The following is a 23,210-nucleotide window of genomic DNA, read 5'->3' on the forward strand; positions in this document are numbered from 1 at the left end:
AAAGGATGCCTTTACCCATTTTGATTAGCACCCATTTATATCACAGCCACGATCCGTGCATGCATCTGTACGACATAGACTATGGTTCGGCAGATTTCAGTCTGTTTCGGAATTTTCCAAATGTCTAACTCCCGATCACTAACATTGCATACTCTCGGCACGGTACGGGGCAAAGCAACGTTGTCCAACAACCAGAAAACTTCAAATAATACCTCTCCTGCGCCTCCTGTGCCCCATCCGCAACTCACATTTCGGAATTAATACACTCTTAGAATTTTAACTCGGCAATCGGTAAATATCAATACTTACCTCGACTTCTATCATAGAAGTTCTATGCTCTCAGCCACATATCAGGATCCTCGTGCAAAACATCATGATTATCTAATCATCACTATTCAGATGAGCCAGTTCCAACAAACATTCTTGGACACTGATTTCTCGTGCAATTTGTAATGCTAGATGTCCCCAGGCTTACTTTCCCCGTTCTAGAAAACAACATGATAAAACTATAGCTACAGCTCAGCCAACGAACTTTCACTACTATCAAGTTTTCATAACCCCGAGAAGATCAGTAACATGATATCATCTAACTATATAAAATAGAAAGCTCCTGATATCGTCTATCATTAAAATTTCTCAGCTAGTAACACCGATTTCCACTCTTTCTGTTCTTTGCTCTTCTCGTTCTGTCTGATTCTATATTCTCCTCTGGATCCAATTTTTTTTTCTATGCTCCCATTATCCTCACATTCCCTTCTCTTCACTTCAACCCCTGCCGCATCTCCATCTACACTAATTCCATACACGCCGCGCAGGCTCCTGCAAAAATAGAGAAGGTCCCAGCCCAGTTCAAGATCTGGGAGCTTCGTGATCAATTGCTTGTTTATGGGTTATAGGTAAGAGATGGGCTTGGTATGTAAATACCTACCTTTGATCAGAGTTTCTACCACAGCTAGTCCTGCAGCCGCTAAGAAATACCTTATCATGAGGACAGCGGCTAGCGCTGCTAAAGCTTATTTTGGTTTGAGGTTAATGGTGAGAACTAGGCAGGTCTGTGGAGATGTTAATTGCAATCATTTTATGTGTAGTCTTTCACACAAATGAGTAATGGAGTTCAAAACACAACAAAAATTATGGTCATCGTTGCTCCGATAAAGAATTGGCATGTTAATGGGGCCGAGACTCACTGTAGCCAAAACATAATTAGCAACAGTTCTCTCAGGACATTGGTTGGCTTATAAAACATCTTGATGTCTCAACTATTCTCAGCAATTCAAGTATCAACTCATTCATTAGGGGAGAAGATGAGAAACTCATACTCAATGCCCATTCAAACTCCATCAATATCTAATGATCCCCATCACAGGTACCCCAATCACTGCGTACATGGTCCCGAGTTTTGTTTTCTAGATCGGACACTTGAAAAGGTGCAATTGCAGAACCTGATGCGAAGAATATATATACCAAGCCTGCCTGTATCCGACTAAATTCATACACTTTTACGAAAGAGTACGATATAGATTTTTGCATATAAACAAAAGCTATGAAATGGATGCCGTTAATTGTGGCAACTGACATCGAATTTCTGTTACCCAACGTTCTTAGAATATGCGTTGGATTAAGTAACCGAGAAGGAAACGAGGGATGAGAGTCAATAGATTCTTTTTTTGGATTTTCAATTTGGGAGAAGGAGTTGTTGGTATTTGAAGATTGTCTAGAGGTTCGGGAAGGAAGAAATAAACTGGAACGAGACAGAAGAAGGCAGGAACACTGAGGATATAGAACATGTATTGCCAGCCAAGCTTCTGGGCCACGATGCCCCGTCTTCCAATCTTGTCGGCGAGGCCCAAGGCGATTGCTGGACTGAGTCCAGGTACACACATATAGACTGAAATGATGATTTAACAACCCGATGTTGGCCTGCAAATGCTTGGCTATTTGATACATAGAAGGGCAGAAAACAAAAAGGCTTAGAGGGAAAAAGATTCCGTGATTCCCATCAGAAAAAAAATAACCCGCCTTTGTAGCTGATGTAATTTTCTACCAGCTGGTATGGCTGACTTGCATCCACCTGGGTCAAAGAATCTTATGATGCACCCGTGAAATCGAAATCGAATGAAAGTTCTCTCGAAGACTTAGATGCATCTCCGATTGTACTGAGAGATAAGGAAGGTTGAGAGGGGCACGGTAGTAAGTGAGATGTGGACTGATTTTGCATATTGAAGGACTGGCAAAGGTATAATTGCTGAAACAAAATGGAGCAAGTACACAAGAAACCTTTATATGCATCTTTGAATTCTGCCTTTCTACAACACCCGCCAAAAATGTCTGTAAGACATCTCAAAGCACAGATTCAGAAGTTGGCCATCAGGTACTACAGACTGCTGCACAGTTTTTGTTGGCCTGAGATATATATACCCACGCTTCTAGATGATCCTAAGAATATCATTCGAGATTCTAGACGGCAAACACTGAGTTGCAACAATGTTGCTCATCATGGGGTGGTAAATACGAGCTTCAAAGAGGAAACAGCAATACCAGCGAATAGGTTGGGTCGAGTGAAAAATAATCACTGCCAAATGAGAGATTATAATCAGGCATGTAAACCATGGAACCGCCGCCTATATGATCTTAGATCATGCTGGAGTACTCATTCCAGCCTCACAGGATAATTTAAGAACAGAATATCCCCATACCCCAGACTGGCATACTGAAAGCAACCTTTCGGTGTTTGGAGACCTGTGAGCGTACAAGATTGACTAAACAACTTGAACAGACTCATTGTTTCAGCGGACTCAATCCTTCCGACCAGTCGGATCGATTGCCACCTGGACTATTGAATGTCCTCCTCAGGAAGTCTTCAAAAGATGAAAGAAATACACCAACAGCGGCATAATCAATGAGCTGAGAGGCCCAGCTGTGGACAGCCCATGATAGAGGTTTCAATTATGAGCGAATGATTTTCTGATGATACGAAAGCATTTCCCGGTACGTAGTGGTTCAAGAAACATGGGTGAGATGAGATTAGTAAGATTTTTGCACTAGGTTGTCCAAAGTAGCTCTTCAACCGAGTTTTTAGAGTTTTCTATTTCCCCTGTCTCAATCATTTGTTGAAAGGAGGCAGTGAATCCAATTTAACTTGTTCTTTCCAATTTCCAGTTTCCATCATAAGTAGTTAACAGATAAAAGGTAAGCGCAGTCAAAGGCCTCCATTACTGGAGGCGTTGGTTTCTTTCCCTATTGTTTTCGGTTCTTTACATTGCTGCGCAAACGTCTCCGGCGCGTCGCCATATTATTTTGTTGGTGACTATTGTAGACTGTTGTACGTCTACCTGCTCTATTTCAGTCATTCGATCGATAGGTATTATTTTGATACATCAGTTGCAGTTCTCTCAACTTGAGAGGATGAATGATCAGCATCATTCGGTACCTAGGGGATCATGGTAGCTCTCGTGAGAAGAACTCCCGGAGCTTTGCTTCGAAAATTAATATCTTGTGTTGCGATTGTGCTAGTCTTGAATTTATTCCTTTACAGCAGTTTAAACCTGACACAGCTTGGTTTTTCTTCTAAGATAACCAACTCACGCCACAATGTATGTGAGGCGCAAGGTTGGCGTCAATACCAACCTGAAAGACCCCGAAAGGTCTATGATCTATTCATGCTGAGCTCAGAGCTTGACTGGCTCGAGATCCGTCTTCACACTCTTGCAGACCATGTCGATTACTTTGTCGTAGTTGAATCTAATATGACCTTCACCGGGCATTCCAAACCTCTTCTATTTCTCGACAACGAGTCACGTTTTTCTCAATTTTCTCCGAAGATAATTTACCATCTCCTTGAGAACCGACCCTTAACTTCTCGACGAACATGGGACTATGAAGATCACCAACGTAACGCTATGTTTACACAAGTGATACCACGGCTCAACGGCACCGAAACTGCGAACATTGGAGATGTCCTCCTCGTTTCGGACATTGACGAGATCCCACGTCCCGAGACTCTTGACCTCCTACGAGCTTGTGATTTTAACAAGCGGCTCACGCTTAGCAGTCGCTTCTACTACTATGGTTTTCAGTTTCTACATAAAGGTCCCGAGTGGCCTCATCCTCAAGCAACAATCTACGCCGGTCCTACAAAAACCATTCTCCCAGCCGACCTGAGAAATGGAGAAGGAGGTTTCAGGCTCTTCAACTATTTCCAAAAGAGAAATCTGGCGAATGCATCTTGGCATTGTTCGAGTTGCTTTTCAACGATTGCGGAGATATTGAATAAGATGGCAAGCTTTTCGCATACAACTTTGAACCAGGAGGTATTTAGGAGTGAAGCCAGAATAGTGGATAGAGTCAGGAAAGGGTTGGATTTATGGGATAGGAAGGGTGAGGATTATGAAATACTGATGGCGAATAGTGATATCCCGGGATGGGTTGGTAACAACAGTGAAAGATTCGGATATCTATTGAGAAGGGAGGGTGAAAATGCTGGGTTTGTGGACTATGTGGCTGGTGGTGGTGATGGAATAACATACTGACTGTCTGGTGGAATATATAAAACCTGTGAACAAAAAAGGGAATGCACTGTAGGAAAAAAGTTCAAACATCACAACATTTACATATTAGCAGTCCTCTTAGCCATCTCCCAAACTTATTAAACAGTTCAGGTTGGAAGCGGTAGTAAGGCAATTGTATGTAGACCATTACTGTAAATCATTACACGCTGTGTAGCATTCTACAATCTAAATGACCGTTTAAGGATGTCGGCCGCCCGCCTGTGTCCATGCAAGAGGTATATATACAACACAATGTCAGTCTCTCCCCATCCTTCTAATTGCCCTCGTATTGTACCGCCACCATATCATACAAACAGTTGTTTCTGAAACTCCTGTTTCCATCTCTTGTCATCTTAATCTTGCGCTCATTTCCCTTCCTCTGCGACCACCACTACAACTACACAAATATCATCTGACTTCCCACCGCTCCATTTCTCATCCGGATATCTCCTCTGGACCTCCCTTGCAAATGGACCATCCCTCCTCAAACTAAGACTTGCCGCCTTAGCTTCCCCGGTAATATCTACAGCTAAAGAACTCTGTAGACTCAGACTTGCCGATGCATTGTCGCTCTCTTCTATTGTCTCTCCAAGCTTTTCTCCCACCCCGGTCCCCTTCCCTCCTGCCCCATTGACCCAAACTCCGTTATATTGCATTCTGTTGCTCACTATTCTCAGTACGTCCCCTCCACTCAGATTATCCCAAACCCCATCACTAGCAAAAACAACCACATCCCCATGCTTCAACTCCTTACTCATAACTTCTGCATCTCTTGGCAAATCCATCAATTGTTGTCCCCCAAATTTCGCCGCCTGTCTTATCACCGCTTCCGGCACCAAGCTTAATTGATACGGTGTATTAAAAGCATGCGTCTGAAATCCAGACGCCGAATGCACAGCTCCCGATCTCAATTGTATATATCCACTGTCTCCCAAATTTGCAACTTCCATATTCCCCCCAGAGTTAAAAAGTCCTACAACGGCCGTACTTCCCCCCGCACGCACTTTGCCTGAAGCACAAATTAAATCGTAACCCTTTTGCAACAGCCTTCTCGCAGAAATAGGAACTTCATCTATTGTATTGGACACCGATGCCGTATGCGCCATGTACTCGCATAGACCGTGTGAGAAATCACTAGGATCGACACCCGAATCAATCCACCCCCCTACCCCATCTGCGATTCCGAGAGCAATATCTGAGGTATTAGATATGGGCGCCACGAAAAATGCATCTTGGCCCGAGGCTGGCCGGCGGCTGGCAGGCTTGAGAGGTACGGGAATAGGATTATGAGAATTGAAGGGTGTGAGGTTCTTGGTAGGGTCGTAGCGGTTCTCTTTGGCGCAGTACGATGCTGATATACCGTATGTAAACTTGGGGGACGATTCGATACGTCGAGTTGTCGAGAAGAGTCGTATAGGTATTTGGTAGTTACGCGACGGCGGCCTGGGAAGGGAGCGTTTGAGGGGAAAGGACGCCATTGATAACGAAGATTGGTATCGTCGCAGGGGTATAGCAAAGCTGGCCGAGATTCCAACCCCTCTATTGAAGCTCCAGAGCGGACTAGGAGTAATTGCTTTGATAGCAATCCTTTCTGTGAGTTTTACCATTTTTTGAAATTCTTATTGATGTGAGTGGAGGTGGATGCCAGGCAAAATTACGGAATGCGAAAGCCAATGGCTTGCAATCTGGCAGATCAAAGAAAGGGTCAAGCCTCTACCAGCATACTTTTACAATTGAATGGTGAAAAAATAGAAGTCTTATGTGAGTGTTCAAATGTACGGTTATAGACAGCTATGTAGAAATTGTTACAAGTTTATAATGGGTTTTTGAGAAACTCAATGTTCGTTCGTCATCGAATGCCACATCGGATTATCCAGAACGATACTCTCCGAGATCATTTTCAATAGGTCAGTACTCGGAACATAAATCATTCGTAAATTTTGCTTTGTTATTATGATAATTTACAACTCAATTCAGGATCTCTGCTCACAAATGAGTTCCTCCATTAACTAACCTAAATTCACCAAGGACAACTGTAACGCCATATCATTATGCTCTCCCGTACGTCAACCTGGCCATGTGAATGACACCGTCATTATGCGACCTACCCCTTTAAAACGCCGTAGAATACATACTGTAAGATCAGTCACAAAACTAGACATCTTCAAACTTGACATCCTCATCATCATCTTCGTCATCGTCGCCAAGGTCTGTATCTTCACCGGGTGCAATGGCATCGCCAGCAGCAACCTCATAGTTGTCAGGTCTGTTCTCAGGCTTCAATGACCATTGTGTTGCGAAACGACCAGTCTTTGCCAAGAAAGCGATTTTCTCGAGTGTTTCACGAAGATATGCTTCTGGTTGCTGCAGTCTGGCACGAAGTGCTTTCATAGACCAATAATTATACTCACGGAAACATTCGAAGATCTTATCAAGAAGCTCATTTTCTGGCATACGAGCGGCCTTCGTAAGTTGTGGCTTGCCACTAGCAGTGGAACTCTTAGTTTTCTAGTTGAGTTAGCACAAACTTTGCCAGGTAGTGTAGGTATGAATCGTATATCTTACAATGAAGCTCCTGTAAGCATCGGAAGCCTTGATGGTACCAGGCTGAATAAAGCCTTGACCCACATCAAGATCCTCATTGAGAAATTTCGTACCAACTTTGGGTTTCATAGCTTCCAAAGTTCTGATGGCTAGAAGACGGTCTGATTCTTCATTTTGTACGGCAATACAACTCAATTCATGCACAACCCTGCCGGAAAGATTTGTTCTCTCTATCAGAATTCTGTCAGTGAAGTCCGATCTGATGAGTATTATGTCAACATACTTGGGATTGCCTTCCGAAATTGAGGTTGGAATTTCTTATTGGGATCCCATGGTTGTTTGTTTGCCGGCTTCTCAATCTTTCCACGGGTTAGTCTTGCTGGCATATTTGCAGTCTCCAAAGCGAATTTTTGTCTTGATTTCGATTTGAATCCTGGGAGATCTTGCTCCGAGAAAACGAAAGTATTCTTAACATTCGAGTTGGTAATATCAAGATTGTATTCCTTAGGAACAGTCTGGTGCTGTGCAAGATTGGAATTTAGTAACATGGAATAGGAGTCCTATAGCTCATATTAGCTCAATTTCTGAATGTAAACTATAGTTCTCATACCTTAACAGTACCATCAGGCATTCTCTCTCGACAATTGCGAATAGTACCAATCTGTATCTCCTCGTCCAGATCTTCGCTCATTCCATTCCATGCATCCCAGACGTACTTTGGAACACGACCTAACCATAACTTTTGGAAACTAGGGTCTTCATTGATCGCCATATCACCAGCATCCTCATATATATCATCATCCTCCATGAACCTGGGTGATGCGACCGCTGCCTCTGGATCGGGCTTGATGACTGCGTCTGCCATTTTGTATGTATGTGGTGATTATTAAACGCCAAAACGGGATGCCGTCCTTCTCTGGAACTGAGGATTCCTTTTGCGTTCTACTGGTAGGTAGGGAGTTTTTGGTTGTTAGGAAGAACAAATACTAGATCAACAGTTCTTTGTTACTTGCCTTTCAATCAATGATGATATTGAAAAGTCGCAGCCTTGTCGGATAATTGAACCAGACTGCCGATTGACGCTAGCAATGGCGTTTGTGGTTTGATGACAAATCCTGTACCTTGTACGGCACTACTACTCTTCTATCTTCTTACTGATTACAATAATCCTTCCTTGAACAAACAGAGGTTCATTTGACTGACGATTTAATAAGCCTTGTGATATAATACTATCTCAAGGCCTCGATAATACACCAGAGAGTTATTCATATACTAACCGATAGGAACATTCAACCATGGCTTCAGAAGATCAAGCCATCTTAGAACAAATCAGTCGTCTAGCTGGTAGAGTGCCCCATTATCAATGTCATTAAGACAAACATTCTTTGTTTCTTTTTTAGAGTTGAGCATAAGCTAATACAACGTTTAGGTCAAATTAATCAACATAAGAATAACCAGTCAAACGATCCATATAATCAAACACATGCCCCTTCGCCTACAAATGGTTACCATCCACAATCAAATAATCGAGGAGGTCATGGGGCTTATGCATACCATCCCTATGCAAACAGTAGCTGGAGAGGTAGTCGAGGTAGTCATAGGGGCGCATACTCTGCTAGAGGATATCGAGGCGGAAGAGGCGGTGCTGGTATCGTGCGACATCGAACGCTTGTGTTAAACGGTGGTACCTCCGTTCCATCATCGCAATCGGATTCATCAAACGTAACTGCATCTGCAGATGAGAACGAGCGATCATCCTCTGCTGGCTACATCACAAAAACCGATCGCCATCTCCAGTTAATTAACAAGTCATATTTTGAGAAAGATAGTCAGATTCGCGTTAAAGCCATTGAGGAAACTAGAAAACAGAAACTTAAACAAAGGGATGAGCGGGAGAAGTTAAAGCTCAGCAGACATTTGCAGCGCCTAAGCGCGAGTTCAGGCTCTTCTATGATTCAACCTACTGGAACAACCAATTATGAGGTTACGGTCAACGGAATTCGATTCATTGTCACAAAGAACGGTAGCAAACTTGTGAAAGCCCCTGGTGAGAACTCATCGTCTGTAGCAAGCCACAAGGTGGTACCAATTTTTGTTCCATGCTCACTTACTTCAGGTGATCTTACTTCCGCAAACACTACCCCCAAAACTACTTTAATTGGAGGTGTCAAATTCTATAGAAGCAAGAATGGAAATATGTATCGTGAAGGGATAATCAAAGCCACTAGGTATGGCTCAATAGAATGCGGTTCCACAATTGCATTTCTTGTGTGAAATCACTAACTCGGTCGCAGGAAGCACGGAGTTGTTAAGATCAATGAGCCATGCAAATCCTTCACCAATACGGGTACCTCCTTTCTTCCCACATTTCAAATTGTTCCTTTATTTTGAGTTTTGGAGGAGGAGCGACTTGGGTTACAGCTAACCACATATTGTTTAGGTACTTGTAACAAAGGTCCTAAATGCCGATATATTCACGACCCTTCAAAAGTTGGAGTATGTAAAGCTTTCCTTCTCAAAGGTGAATGTCCTAATGGAGATTCATGCGACCTGTCTCACGACCTTACCCCCGAAAGAACACCGAATTGCTTGCATTTTGCCAAGGGCAATTGTTCAAACTCGGATTGTCGTTACACCCATGTTCGTGTTTCGCCGACAGCAATGGTTTGCCGGTCTTTCGGAATCTATGGATATTGCGACAAGGGAACTACTTGCACAGAGCGACACGTTCACGAATGCCCGGATTTCAGCAACACAGGTACTTGCACTACGAAAGGATGCAAACTTCCCCACCGCATCAAGGCTAGTGTTATTCGTAGGAATGCAGCTACTGGTGAATCTTCTCCCGGTGATCAATCGAGTGATATTTCGAGCGATGAAGAAGATGAGGTAGATAGCGATGACGTTGATTCAGATGCCATTGATGAGGAGTTTTTTGGCGACGAAGATGGAGAAAAGGAACCTGGAATTCTCGCACAGCAAGATTACGTGCAATTTTCCTGATACTAACAAATGTAAGGCTCGATTCTGGAGCACCTTTCAATGACCCGCGTGGTCTCTTCATTACGAAGATCTTCAAAACATTTTCTATTTTTTCCTTTTTGCTGTCGTCTCCAAACCGCTAGCAGCGTCGAAGCTACATTGTCTCTTGCTACTAGGGTTATTAGAGGCGTCGAAAACATTTTTGGGATACCCGGACTCGAATCTCCTTGTGTTTCTAACTTCAAGATTCTCATGTCTCAGCTAATCGGACTGGGACCTCAAAATAGTGTTAAAGGAAGAATAGGAAAGAAAAATACATACAAGATTACATGAATGCCGTCTCCATTGTTGATCTCGATTTCCTGCTGATTCATCCTTGCCTGATCTGTTTCGCCATGATCTGTTATCTTTTCCATCTGTCCAAAGCGATATTCGGTTTTTAGTTCCGATTTGAGAACCAACAACAGGATCTATTGATTCATTTGGCGAATCATTCGATGGTTGATGCATCTACATTATTGGAGTGGTGAGAATTTCACAAGTCCTTGGTTTGTGCACCCATTATGATTTACTTGCTTCTTCGACGAGAAAATCCTTTGCCCAGCTGCAGTTCTGCAAAAGCGAAAGATATGAGCGGAGCAAAGTACTCAAGACTGTACGCAATAGTGTGCAAAGAACATTTCGTAGTGGAGAAGTCTCAGTTGATATTGAGGATATTACCAATATCTGATTCTTGGGATGCATCCACGTGCAAGAAACATCTCTCTAATCGATTGACTGTACGTTTCAACTGGCCAGAGAAAGTCACGAAAATCATGCCAAGGAAGAGCATTTCCTCATTCACACAGCTTTTACGAATCTCTCATTGCCTGTGACATATACGCCATGAAAAGACTTACGATTTACATGTATGCAAAGATCACCTGAAGTAACATGAAACTGAGAGAGTGCCCAGTAAGCACTGGTAGGGTAACCTTACCTCGCCAGCCGTATACATTTGGTGGTGTCTCAACTTATTATAGACTGAATTTCAGTTGGATGCTGTTTGAAATTATTTCTGACATCCAAAATACTGCACCAATGTTCCTCTTTCCCATGCTTCAGTCATGTACAATCATAGGCGAAAGTCAGGACATACTCCACTTCGACACAGCTGCAGTACATAAACAATGTAACAAATATATTAATACCCTGTCCCAATGCGAACCGAACCTCGGCCGATCACGAGAATTACTGGCAGATACCAAGACCCATTCGCAAAATCTTGCATGTTGCATACCGCATACATATCTAGTGGTGGCGGTGAAGCTCTTTTATTTTTCCATTCCTGTTCGGATTTCCACTTCTACTTCAATATTGCGACTTCCACCATGCTGTCTTCAGGCTGTCTCGAGGCTGTATTTGCACTCCGGAAATGATACAGTACGGGCTCTGTTGAATAAAAAGATAAGATATTGAAGTGGCAATGGATAAAGTGAGTTTTTTTTTTCAAGCGCCACCGCTAATGCACTGTACTGTACGTCGCACATACTTTCGTAAAAAGCACGCAGTTCTGGGCTGGACCCCATTTTCATGCCACTGAAGTTATCCGTGCGTGGGAGCGATGCGATTCTCTGTTGAAAGGCAAATTGCCACTATCTAGTGATCTCTGCGCCTATGGCATGTGCATGTCTTACTATTGCAGGAATTTGCAGCGTACCAATGCAGTGGTCTTTTTTCGGATATCCGAATTGAGGCTCCCCCCCACGTTTCAAGGGTCCTCGCATACCATTTCTTGTCATGATTGTGAGGTTCCGCGTTATGCTTCACTCTATAGTACATGCAGGTCTCAAAATCAGTTAGACTTGATAACTATTCTTCCAATCTTTTTATCAAAATCCAACTACCAGACTGACACACAGCAAACTCTATTGCAAGTTATTGTACGATACTCAACAAGCCTCGTAACTCCATAACGTACAGCAGTTCGTCATTATGGGTAAGAGTCTTTCAAAACAGTCTGTTAACGAGATAATTTACCTTGATCGGTGCTCGTGGATTGGAGTGGAGCTGATTTTCTCCCCGCTCCAATCGCCAAGCGCTTTTTCTGATTTCTTCACCGCTCTCCGAGTTGCGTAGATCGATTTGGAAAGGAGGGTATCGTCGAATAACGAAGAAAGAAGAAGCCGTAAGCGTTACGATTGGGGATCATAAGGTCTCATTATCAAAATACAAGAGAGACGTATGGTGAACGAAAATTATCCTGTTTGGCACCGACTGAAGATCACCAAGCGAATTATCGGTGCATACCCCTCACCCCAGCTCCGTTTGAGTTCGGTCAGAACACTCAACAGTGGTTTCGTTTGTGATACGGATATGCTCATAGCATCAAGAGGCAAATTTGAAGATCAAGATTGATGCTCATTTCCTGAAATAGTATGGGTGCCTAGAAATACAAGTCGCCGCTTCTAGATCTATCTATCTCTAAGTAGCACAGCCCATTAAGCCGCCACCCATAGCATTGATATTCCTTTCGTTCCAGCACCCATACTCATATGCCAGACCTCGAAGCCTTGAGATCCATCCACCAGTCCCTATAGATCGTAGCGCTTGCTCGGGCTTTGTCGCTCTAGTTCATCTCTTGTGATCTTTTTCAAAAAAATTTCTTCTGTCAATGCTAACTCGGTCTTCTCACAGCCCCTCCTATTCCCATCTTCATTTGATCCTCGATACACGGGGTTCGAGATTTTTGAATACATGTTCCACATCCTCTCCATACGATCCATACGATCCATAAGCTTTGGACCGATTCAGACCCTGATGACCGTTGGAGCAGCTTTTGGTGATCCCAAACTCCTCGCACTCGTGAGGTTTCATTTCTGTTTGGTGAAGATGCCGTAATATGCGCTCATCGGATACCACGGTTCTCGTTCCTTCGTGATCTTTCGAATGTTAGCGTTGGAGATATGTCATGCGCCGATGAATACCATTAATTTACTTCTGGTCACAGTCAAATCACCTGCCCCAACCTGATATAGCTCATTGAATCTTGTCACAGCCTGCTGACTGATGGTCCCGTTCTAGTTGCCTAGACGAATTTATGGATGTTTTCAGTCAATAGATCAGTAATCAAAGTAGGTGGATGATTCTCTAAAAAGTTAAGCCCAAGATTGATTTAGACCCCATACAGTTTTGAATCTTTCTGGTTTCAATCAGAGGTATGTGCCGGCTGAGGACGGCTCATTTAGCGGTCAAGCATCAAAATCCCAGGAATTCGTGAAGAGTTTTCTCACACCCAAGTAGACTTTCCCCGCGACAGTAAAGCATGAGGTAAAATTCAAGACATACTGTAAACCATAGTTCGCAGTTCGGCAAGCGGTCAACACCGGAACTTTTCCCCTCAAACCTAGTCCCGGTTAGACCCCCCTAAGCTGAATACCCCTCCCCTCTCCTCGCCTATATACATTCTAGTTACTCAAAATTTTCACGCCACCATCATCATCGTCACTATACTACCAAAGTAAACAAAACAAAAGTTGAAAAACAACCCCGCGGCGATAGACAGGCCACCAAGCGGTCAACACCGGGAACCCACACATCACGTTTCCGGTAGCTTGGTAACTCTGGTAGCTTAGAAAGTAGAAGACCCGATGTGGAGCTGCGGCTTCCCATCAACACTACAGTAGCGAAACAGTAGCGAACGGCTATCTGCACCGAGATGTCTTCACCGCACCATCACTCATCATTTCATAGTTCGACAACCTATGCCATATGGGTTTACTCCTCTTGCATCTAGGACTGTGCTCCGTACTCGGTACTGTAATGCTGGAAAATTATGTGCAAAATTTCTTAGCTTCATTTGAAATGGATATCAATTGAATGGATTTGGCTGGGGTGAGAGTGCATTCCACTTGGAAGATCGATCAATCATTTCAATTGGGAAAGAAAATTGACATCCGTCCCCAACCAACACGACCCACAACACTTAAAGCCGACAAGTACGATATCGGTAGATACGATACGATAACTCGTGAAAATCCGAAAATCCTCTGATCAATTTTAATCTAATCGGCGAATCTCGGGGATTTTCTTCGAGCTTTGAGCTTCTTCTCGAAATTCTCAGATCGGATGAACCCACTTTAGCATTTCGCAATTTGCTTGTCATTCATGCTCTATTATTTAGTGAAATTGTCGAATTATACTTTATCCGTCGAGGGTTCCAGCGATCTATACACAATAAACTTATATTGCAAGTACGTCATTGGTCTGTATAGGAGCTCTTGTTACAATATGGGACGTCTGTTATGGGGTTGGCAGATAGATCCACATGTATGTACAGTAGTTGGGGAGGTGGTAAATCTGATGATTGAGAATGCCAGGGAGAGGCGAGAAGCTAACATACCTGGTGAGTAAGTTAAAACCGCATGTTTTGATTCATGCTAGACAAATTTGCATTGTTCTAACGGTTCAATAGACCTGTATCTGGCTCCCCTCCATGTTCATATCAAGTGGAAAGATTTACGAGGCCCTCGAGAAGACCCTTCTCAACAGCATCTCACGCCTATCCCTCAGAAATAAAACCTGACTCTCAGTAGATACTGACTCTCACTTGCATCATTTCTCAAAGTCTGAAACACAGACCGACAATCCTTCTCAGATCAGGCTTCACTTTTCTCAAGTTACTCATGGGACAGTACTTTGGTACACTTCGTAATTAGTGGCTTCGCTCTTCTTTTCTCTTCCTTCAAAGTTGGGTCTTTGGATGTTCGGTTCCCGAATCCTAGGCGGAACATCCGGATCTCGACATCAGGTCCTAAAATAGATGAGCGGTGAAGAATGTGAAGACAAAAATTCGTATGAAAATTATATGAAAATTCTGCCTCAACCTTGACATCTTTGAAACTTTTGGAAAGGCTTGGAAGCTGGTGATTGGTAAATATTAGATAATTGGTAAATATAAGACTGAAAAGCTGTGTAGTAATAAGAGGCTGTAGCTTGGGAGGAAGTCGGCCGCGGCTGCGCGGGTAGCCCCATTTGACAGGTTTGAATGTCTGGAGAAGCCAAGATGAAAGATACACTTTAGGTGGGCTGAGAATTACAGAGGATACCGCGTTTCTGAAGGAAGAAGAAGATTTTGAATCAAATGAAATCTCGATTTCCATTTCCACCACTATCTCACCAAACAAACACTTTTGTGAAAATCATAACTGTTGTGATATGATAATCATGAATCATGGGTAAGAAAATTCCCAGCCCCCTCAATTCTTCCAATCGAACCTTAAAAGAAAAAAACAATAAGATCATGATTCAATTGTAACGCGTCCATGGCGCGACTGCCAGTGTAAGCAAAACCTGGAACGCCTACTCCGAAAAAGAAGCCAAGTGCACCCCACTCAGGTACATCCAGGACCCCAGGTACTGTAGATGGGATTCAGCTGTATGTAGCATAATAGCATCTGAGCATTTTCCTTCGCACTTAAGAAAAAGAGGATATGTATGAAATATGATTGTTTATCCGAAGTTTATTCAGTCTTCTTCTAACATTCTAGAAGAAATCTTAGAAGTGTCTGTACTAGCATCATCGTAGTCGGTTAAAACTTTAGATCCCCTTCATCCTGGAGAGTTCCTTAGGTCAAACCCACTTCACAGAGGAGGTTCTGAAGGTCCATCGGGAAATTTATTCCTCAAGGGAAAATATCCAGAATGAAACAAAATTGAAAATGCCGTCATACGCGCAATTCATTCATGCGCCCTAAGAGATCATTTTTCCTAAATGCTAGGGGTGGTAGGTGATGTACCGATACCTCCGTACTATGAGAGGCAAGATGTATAATAACGGCAGTTCGATTTAGGAAGGGCTGGAACTGGGCTGCTAGGCTCTCGGGCTCACACCGATTGAAATGACAGATACTAGGGTACCGGATTAAACCCTGCGGCCTTCTTTTGTATAGCAGTAAGTAAAAATCGGTTTCGTACCCGTCCATCTTTCCGTAAGGTGCCTGCCGGCAGGCTCCAGGTAGCGGGAGACGAGGCCATGAGGTTGGGTCTTTGTGCGGTAATGAATGGTCTGAATCTGTGTCATGGAAAGCTACCGAAAGACTTGAGGGCTTGATTTGCCAATGAATTGCTTGCCCTACCTTGACTTGGGCACGCAGAGCTTACGATCATTTGATTAGGTAGATTAGGTAGAAGTGAACCTTGGAATATCACCTATCATTTGAGGCTTCACATTCACACTCTTACAAAGATACTGCATTCTGCGACCGTTTGAGGAGGCCTAGTATGGTGACAGTACAAGTATTCATGAGTCGTGATGAATGGACTTGCTGCCGAATGACAAGGCCCAAGAACTGGGAAAAAGGTGGGGATGGTGGTATGAGATGAGATTCGAAGAAGGCATTTAATTTGATGTTGTCATCTAAACGTATGTTACGGTTTACCTCGTTACCATCCATTACCCGTGCTTTCCTCATGATCTAGACGGTTTGATCAGCAGCGACCATGAGTGAGATGATCATGAAGGAGAATCTTAAGATTAAGCGAAGGGAAAATGCCACAATTGAAGGATCAATTAGCGATTCCTTTGGTTAAAGATGAAAGTAAACAAATGATACCCCAAAGGGCTTTTTTCCTCCCACAAGAGCAAGACGCGTGATCTTCGAAGTGACCATTTTCGAGGGTATCACCGATTGCCTCAAAACATTTGATTGGTGTCCAAGGACCATCATTTTCTCGTTACGAGCCAAGCCCTGGTAGTATCAACGGGAAGCCGGAGTTTAACAGATTATTCCAATGATGAGAAAGTGTAGAAACGATGAACAAGGGTAAAGAAACAATCGTATGCAAAACGTGAGGATATAACCTATCGGCGGCTTTCTTTTGGGGATTTTGATGCAAGCCCTCAGAATCAAGCATAACTCCATAGATGCCCAACCTGATGTGAGCAGGGAATAGGAAGGAGCCAAGACAACCATGCTGACTTTGCGTTCCCATGGGCACTTTTTAAAGAGCTGTAGAGAATTAGAGATGGATTGTTTTGATCCAGTGCCCATTTTTTATATAAACCACACGAGATAACTTGTTAGGCACGATGTATTTGAGAGCGGGAAGCGGTTGATGGAGAAAAATCATCTGAATTCTCTTATGGTTAGTTCACAATTAGCTCAGGGTTCTAAGACAAACCCCCTCAAGCTTAAATGGCAGGCTAATCTTTTTCACTACAGTGTTACCAATGTAAGTTGTAATAGTAAATGCATTCTAAAGTAGAAATTTCTGAGGCCAAGTTCTAACGGGTCTATTGCCTTTTTGCAATATCTTCCGTCGCCTTTTGGAATATTCGAAAGAAAAAAAGAAAAGAGAGATAACCGAATGCCGATTAATAGTGGAACTGTTTTCTATCTTGTCGAGCATCTCTTGTCAAAGTAACCTTAATGATGGTAATCTACTCTAGGTAGTTTAAGTAATCAGTCAGCCTGTCAGATCTAATCCACTACCTCGGAGCAGAGCATGAATAATCCAATCAAAGCTTGAACCCCTCCCTCATCATATCATCCCTCACTCCCGTATCGTATGCAACATCTTGATTTGCCTGGGTTCAACTGATCACTGATCAAATGCAATTTATTCAAGGCTTTGAGCGGGAAATCTTAAGATTCGATTGCCTTGAATTCAAATGCACTTTGTAATGAATGCTTAATGGAGAATCAATTATCTTCTTTGGATCTCTTGGACTTCTTTTTCTCCCCATCTAAGATTTACATCTAAGATGTAAGAGTAGGCACTATCATGCTACTATGCAATGGAAATGCAAGCACTAATCGTTAGCACCCGCACTTGCCTTGCCTTTCCCGCTTTCATACCGCTGGAATTGAAACTTAGTCGAAAGGGGAAAGAAGCCGTCTTGTTTTCTTTTCTCTTCTTCTGTTTTTGGCGTGTGCGAGTGTACCGCACCGTAAAGTACGACCCCATGCACACAATTTCCATATGGTGAATGATATCCTCCGGGTGCACAGGGTTGGAAATCTACGTATCGCGAACAATGGATCATCGAGATCTTGAAGACGTGATTAGACAGACCTATACAGACCCATGAAGATATACTGTGTTACTTGATGGACGGAGTAATGGGGGTGAAAAGAAATAAGAATAAATTATAGTAACGTATATAATAATCAAATGAAATAATAAAGCAGAATAGCATAAAGCATCTCATAAATCAAAAGGCTAGAAGTCTCCACAAGTTGATCTCTAGGTTCCTTGAGACTTTCGACTTTCGGGTAATACGACAAATCTTTCCCCACCCGCCGTCATGGCCCATTGCCCATCATTTCATCCACTTATTACTCAATTATAAGGTAAATACTTTATTTGGCCCATTCATCTATTCACGCATTACTCAAAGAAGTGTAGTACGATGGGAAGAGAGAGGGAGAGAGAAGGGTCCATATTGTAACCATGCTAATCGCATCACTCCACCCTTCACCCCTTCACCATTCCCCTCCAAAAGTAGCTATACCTAGTATCATATCATATCATGGGTGAAAGATTGGGTAAAAAGAAAACAACCAAAAACAAGCTCTCGTAATACGTTAGTTAGTATCGTAGTGTCGTAGTATCGTAGCATCGCACTAATGTAGATTAAGAAGAGCTAGAAGAAGAATAAGAAGAATTAGGCCCTTGAAGGATATTATCATATATGTCTCATTATCATTATTATTATTATTATTATTACTATTATTACTATTATTACTATTATTACTATTATTTATTTATTTATTTATTTTTAAAAACACCCGCGACGACCCATTCATCTCATGCTCTCACCTCATTATCCGTTTCCCAGATTTCCAGACCCCTCTCCCAAGATATCCACATTATCTAACGCATATCTACCAACTACATTCTTCTATTTCTACCTGCATACTTGACCTACTTTTCTAACGTGCTTCTTACTTCTCTTGTCTGCTGCACCGACTGCAAGCTCAAGTTCTACTACTTGCTGCACATTTTACTGCAACTGCAACTGCTTGCAATTCTGCACTACCACTCCTACCACCATACGACCCATACGACCACTCGAACCAAAAAGGGACCCAACAGACTTAGACTTCTTACAGTCTTTTGTGCCTCCCTCCATTCTCCACTTCAGATCAAGCCATACAATCCCTTCCCACTGTTTGTCTCGCCCGAATTGCATCGGAACCCAGACTCAACCCACTCATACACCCACCACTCTTGTCCCTCACATATCAACTGAGCATCTCCCACCCAACTTCCACCTCAAATATTCATATCAAACATTACCATCCTCATAAACAGTCACCTCTTTTGTTATTCTTGTCTTTTTCTTTGACAGAAAAACACAACAAGTGATTTGACCCTTCACTCAATCATATCATTGATTAATCCGCCCAAAACGAAATCATCTTTTTCATATCTTCTCCCTACCCCGATAATTCAAGTTTTCGTGATTGTTGAACGATCTATCGATAACATTTATCTTTTCTCACCGCCACTATCTATCTGTTTTACCCCATCTCATCCGAAAATAACTTCGCTTCACTCAAACCCACCTCTTCCTTAACCACAATACCAACCCACCTTCACAACAGACCACAGCAGGAACCTCTTTGCTATGGCTGCCTTCCCAATGCACAACTACTACAGACAATCGTCATTATCTGTCGATACTCAACCTCATAACTACTTTGAAGAGGACGAAGGAAGCATTCTTGATGATAACATCCTCGATCACTCTGCATTAGATTCCGGCTTAGAAATGTCTCCACCCATGGACAATAGCAGGCGAGAATCCTTTGCAGTATCTTCGACATTGTTCTCCCCCAAGGCTGATGAATGGCAACACGTCGACATGCAACCAATGGCATCCAACAATCCCTTTGTCGAGCACAACAGCAACAACCCATTCATGCGTATCGAGGCTGCACAAAACGCAACATATGGACATTCAAATCACGGCTGGGGCATGGGAAATGGTTCGGGGATGAGCACACCAATGCAAGGTCACGATGGGCTTCCATCTGATTATGAGGTCAATGTTCCTATCTTTCAACGTCCCGTTCAAACACCATTCACAAACCCTGGAAACCATCAACTGCCCCTCTTCTCCGCCAATGGCTCAAGTCATCCATCTCCACAAAAGGACTGGTCCGTTTCAGAGATGGATCATCGTATTCCAAAGCGCATGCGCCCACACAGCCCAACTCTTCGATCGCATCCTGAGATGTCCAGAAGGGGTGATGGTATCCGAAAGAAGAATGCCCGTTTCGATATTCCAGCCGAGAGAAATCTCACCAACATCGATCAACTCATCTCTCAATCCACAGATGAACAGGAGATTAAGGAGCTCAAACAGCAAAAACGTTTGTTGAGAAACCGACAAGCAGCGTAAGTGCATCATCTGATCAATTTTTCACATCCATTGACTAATCATCACTATAGTCTTGACTCGCGTCAGCGAAAGAAGCAGCACACTGAGCGCCTTGAGGACGAAAAGAAGCACTATACTGCTTTGATTAACGATCTCGAGGAGGACTTGGCCGAAGCAAAACTTGCATTGGATGAGTGGGCTCGTAAAGAGCAACACTACCAACAATACATCGAGAGCTTGCAGATGGAGAAGGAAGAGATGGTGCGAACTCACACCCTCGAAACCGGCGACCTCCGCAAGAAAGTGAGCGTCCTCACAGAGCACATGCAAAAGATGGAAAGCACTGCCATGTCAACTGTTCCCAGTTCGACTGGCTTCTCTGCCGACTACTCTGACATTGATGGTCTGAACATGGATGGCAATTGGGACAACATCTCCTTCCTGAATGACTTTTCCATGGAAAGTGAGATTAAGGTTGAGAATTCACTGGTTTCCGCCAAGAAGGTCGACACTTCCCTTCTTAGCGAGCCAGAGAAGCCTGCTGCCCAAGGTCTCCTCTTGATGTTGCTCCTTGTTGGTGCTTTTGTCGCTTCAAAGGGTTCTTCTCCCAGCATTCCCAGAATGTCGGATGACGTTCGTGCTGCATCTGCAACACTCCTCGAAGACGTGTTTAAGGATGCTGGCATTCAACAATCCGCTTCTGCTGTCTCTGATGTTGCCAACGCAATTGCACCTCTCCCATCTGGATCCTGGTCTACTACTCAAAATCCTTCTTTGGGAGGCAACGAAATGGTCGGCGTCACATCATCAACTCTTGGAGATCTTGCCAACAGTCTTTCACAACCAACAGAAGAACAAAACAACGAACAACTCTTTTCATTGTCTGCAGCACAATACAATGGGTTGACTTCTCAAGATTTCCTCGACAATTCTCCCGCCACAAGATCGACATCTCAAGGACGAAAGAATCTCGGTGAATCACTTGCTGCCATGCGATCGAATTCTAAGAAATCGGCCGCAGAGGTTTACACTCGATCATTATTGTGGGATCAAGTTCCAAGTGAGGTCGTCAGGAATTTTGCTAAGCTTGTCTCGGAATGTAACTCCAGGAATGGTCCAGAAGAGTGCGATACCTCATCGGGTTAAACTTTTCCAAGTTTTCAACCTAAATATGTCATCCAAAAAAACTCTACTTCGACAATCCAAATTCTTTGACTTTTCGAATAAAAACTTTACGGCTTTTACGATTTTACGGCTTCATTGCGAACAGAGACTTTGTTGCTCACGCATCTTCTCTTAATGTCTCAATTTGTTAATGAGCGAAACAGCGAGCGTTTGAATTTTCTATTTTATGGCTTAATGGTTCTCATGGTTTTTATGGTTTTATGGTTTACGGATGGTCTCCAAATCGTGTTCTTGTTATTTTCATTTTCATTTTCTCCTATTTTTCTCTCTCTGTTACTGCATCATCGTCATCATCGATCATAGTTAGCGACGGGTCATCAAACTTGGGATTTTTTCTTAATTTCTTATTGGTTATTGTTATTATTTTCGCCAGGCGTAAGACGAACATCAGGTCGCAGCTGGACAGCAATGGGAATCCATATATTTTGCAAATTGGGCGGATGGGGATGGAGGACGGGTATTCGGAGGAGATGGATCTCTATTTGGATTGGAAACGGGCATTTGGAACGGAAGGGGGTGGCTACTCTACGCATTACACATCGCACACCACAAGCTATTACTAGCAACCAATTTTCCTTATACATTATCACTCAAAAGTTTCATTACGACTACGTTATCACGAACTATTTCATGAATATTATTTTATCAATACCTACCTACAACGACAAAGATACACTCTACGCAAATACAAATACAAATACATACCCCTCTCCAAGCTTGTTCCAAATTGAAGCGTTTGCTTTGAAATACACGATCGATGACTATCTTCGCATCTACCTACACACAAATCCTATCCAGTACTATCCATATACCAATTCAAAATGTTTTACGTTTTACGATTACTCGCGATTTCTTTTCCAAGACTCACTCACGATGAGCAATGACATGCAATCATGACTGATGAATGAATGAAGATGAATGAAACTTCTGCCTCGCGGTATTATCGAAGAGACATCGAAAGATCTAAAACACACCACATCGACCGATTACGATCAGATCATCGGGATTTCCTTCTAAAAATCTCCTTTTACAGATTTCAGATATGTCATTTTGGTGCAGCGTTTTCTATATCTCGAGGGGCTGTTTTTCTTGTACCTAATACGGTCCTATCTGTTGCTTTTGGCTTGTGTTGTCTATCGTGGAATGGGAGGTATGAGTTACTTGACTAGAAACTCATTTTTTTGTATTTAATTTTTACTTCACGCCACATATACCGTAGCATGAGATGAGATGAGATGAGATGAAACAATCAGATAGGAAAAAAACACGCAAGAAAATGGTCAATAATACATAAGATTTCATGTTCAAACTCTTCCCCCTGCGTGATTTGATTGTGATAATGATGCCTAGTTAGTGACAGTGATACGGATACTTGTTTGTGACTGATTACTGCTGTGTTTGTAGATTGTGTTGCTTGAAAGACCTTCAAGGTTTGTCTTGTGTTTCTTCCTCTGGTCTCACCCCCGGATTCAATGGGCACGTACTTGACCAGACATAGTGGAGCTTCTCTTGAGTCTTGTCTCCATGTTTGCCCGTGCCTTTCTCGTATGTTTACTCATGTTCCGATTATCGTTCCTTCTATC

At 42.9% G+C, this 23,210-nt stretch overlaps 5 protein-coding genes across 5 annotated transcripts; 3 read left to right on the forward strand and 2 right to left on the reverse strand.

The window, feature by feature from the left end:
• Positions 1–3,116: 3,116 nt before the first annotated feature.
• BCIN_02g04100 (hypothetical protein) lies at positions 3,117–4,602 on the forward strand. Its single transcript, XM_001553700.2, has one exon. The coding sequence runs from the start codon at positions 3,441–3,443 to the stop codon at positions 4,527–4,529; it is 1,089 nt and encodes a 362-aa protein (XP_001553750.2). The 5' UTR covers positions 3,117–3,440; the 3' UTR covers positions 4,530–4,602.
• A 24-nt stretch (positions 4,603–4,626) lies between these two features.
• Bcptc7 lies at positions 4,627–6,401 on the reverse strand. The gene has a single exon (XM_001553699.2). It carries the CDS (start codon positions 6,152–6,154, stop codon positions 4,913–4,915), a length of 1,242 nt encoding a protein of 413 aa, XP_001553749.1. The 5' UTR covers positions 6,155–6,401; the 3' UTR covers positions 4,627–4,912.
• A 58-nt stretch (positions 6,402–6,459) lies between these two features.
• Positions 6,460–8,139, reverse strand: Bctfg2. The gene is made up of 4 exons (XM_001553698.2): positions 7,702–8,139; positions 7,375–7,651; positions 7,113–7,321; positions 6,460–7,055 (listed from the first exon to the last, which is right to left on the reverse strand). The coding sequence occupies exons 1-4, from the start codon at positions 7,954–7,956 to the stop codon at positions 6,702–6,704; spliced, it is 1,095 nt and encodes a 364-aa protein (XP_001553748.1). The 5' UTR covers positions 7,957–8,139; the 3' UTR covers positions 6,460–6,701.
• Positions 8,140–8,247: 108 nt separating this feature from the next.
• Positions 8,248–10,418, forward strand: BCIN_02g04130 (hypothetical protein). Its single transcript, XM_024691292.1, has 5 exons — positions 8,248–8,435; positions 8,521–9,138; positions 9,208–9,319; positions 9,386–9,438; positions 9,532–10,418. The coding sequence occupies exons 1-5, from the start codon at positions 8,387–8,389 to the stop codon at positions 10,092–10,094; spliced, it is 1,395 nt and encodes a 464-aa protein (XP_024547062.1). The 5' UTR covers positions 8,248–8,386; the 3' UTR covers positions 10,095–10,418.
• Positions 10,419–18,749: 8,331 nt separating this feature from the next.
• On the forward strand, positions 18,750–22,934 carry BCIN_02g04140 (hypothetical protein). The gene is made up of 2 exons (XM_001553693.2): positions 18,750–20,459; positions 20,514–22,934. Exons 1-2 carry the CDS (start codon positions 19,687–19,689, stop codon positions 21,586–21,588), a joined length of 1,848 nt encoding a protein of 615 aa, XP_001553743.1. The 5' UTR covers positions 18,750–19,686; the 3' UTR covers positions 21,589–22,934.
• Positions 22,935–23,210: the final 276 nt, after the last annotated feature.

The sequence above is a fragment of the Botrytis cinerea genome, chromosome 2, assembly GCF_000143535.2.
Source record: "Botrytis cinerea B05.10 chromosome 2, complete sequence".
Taxonomy (NCBI): domain Eukaryota; kingdom Fungi; phylum Ascomycota; class Leotiomycetes; order Helotiales; family Sclerotiniaceae; genus Botrytis; species Botrytis cinerea.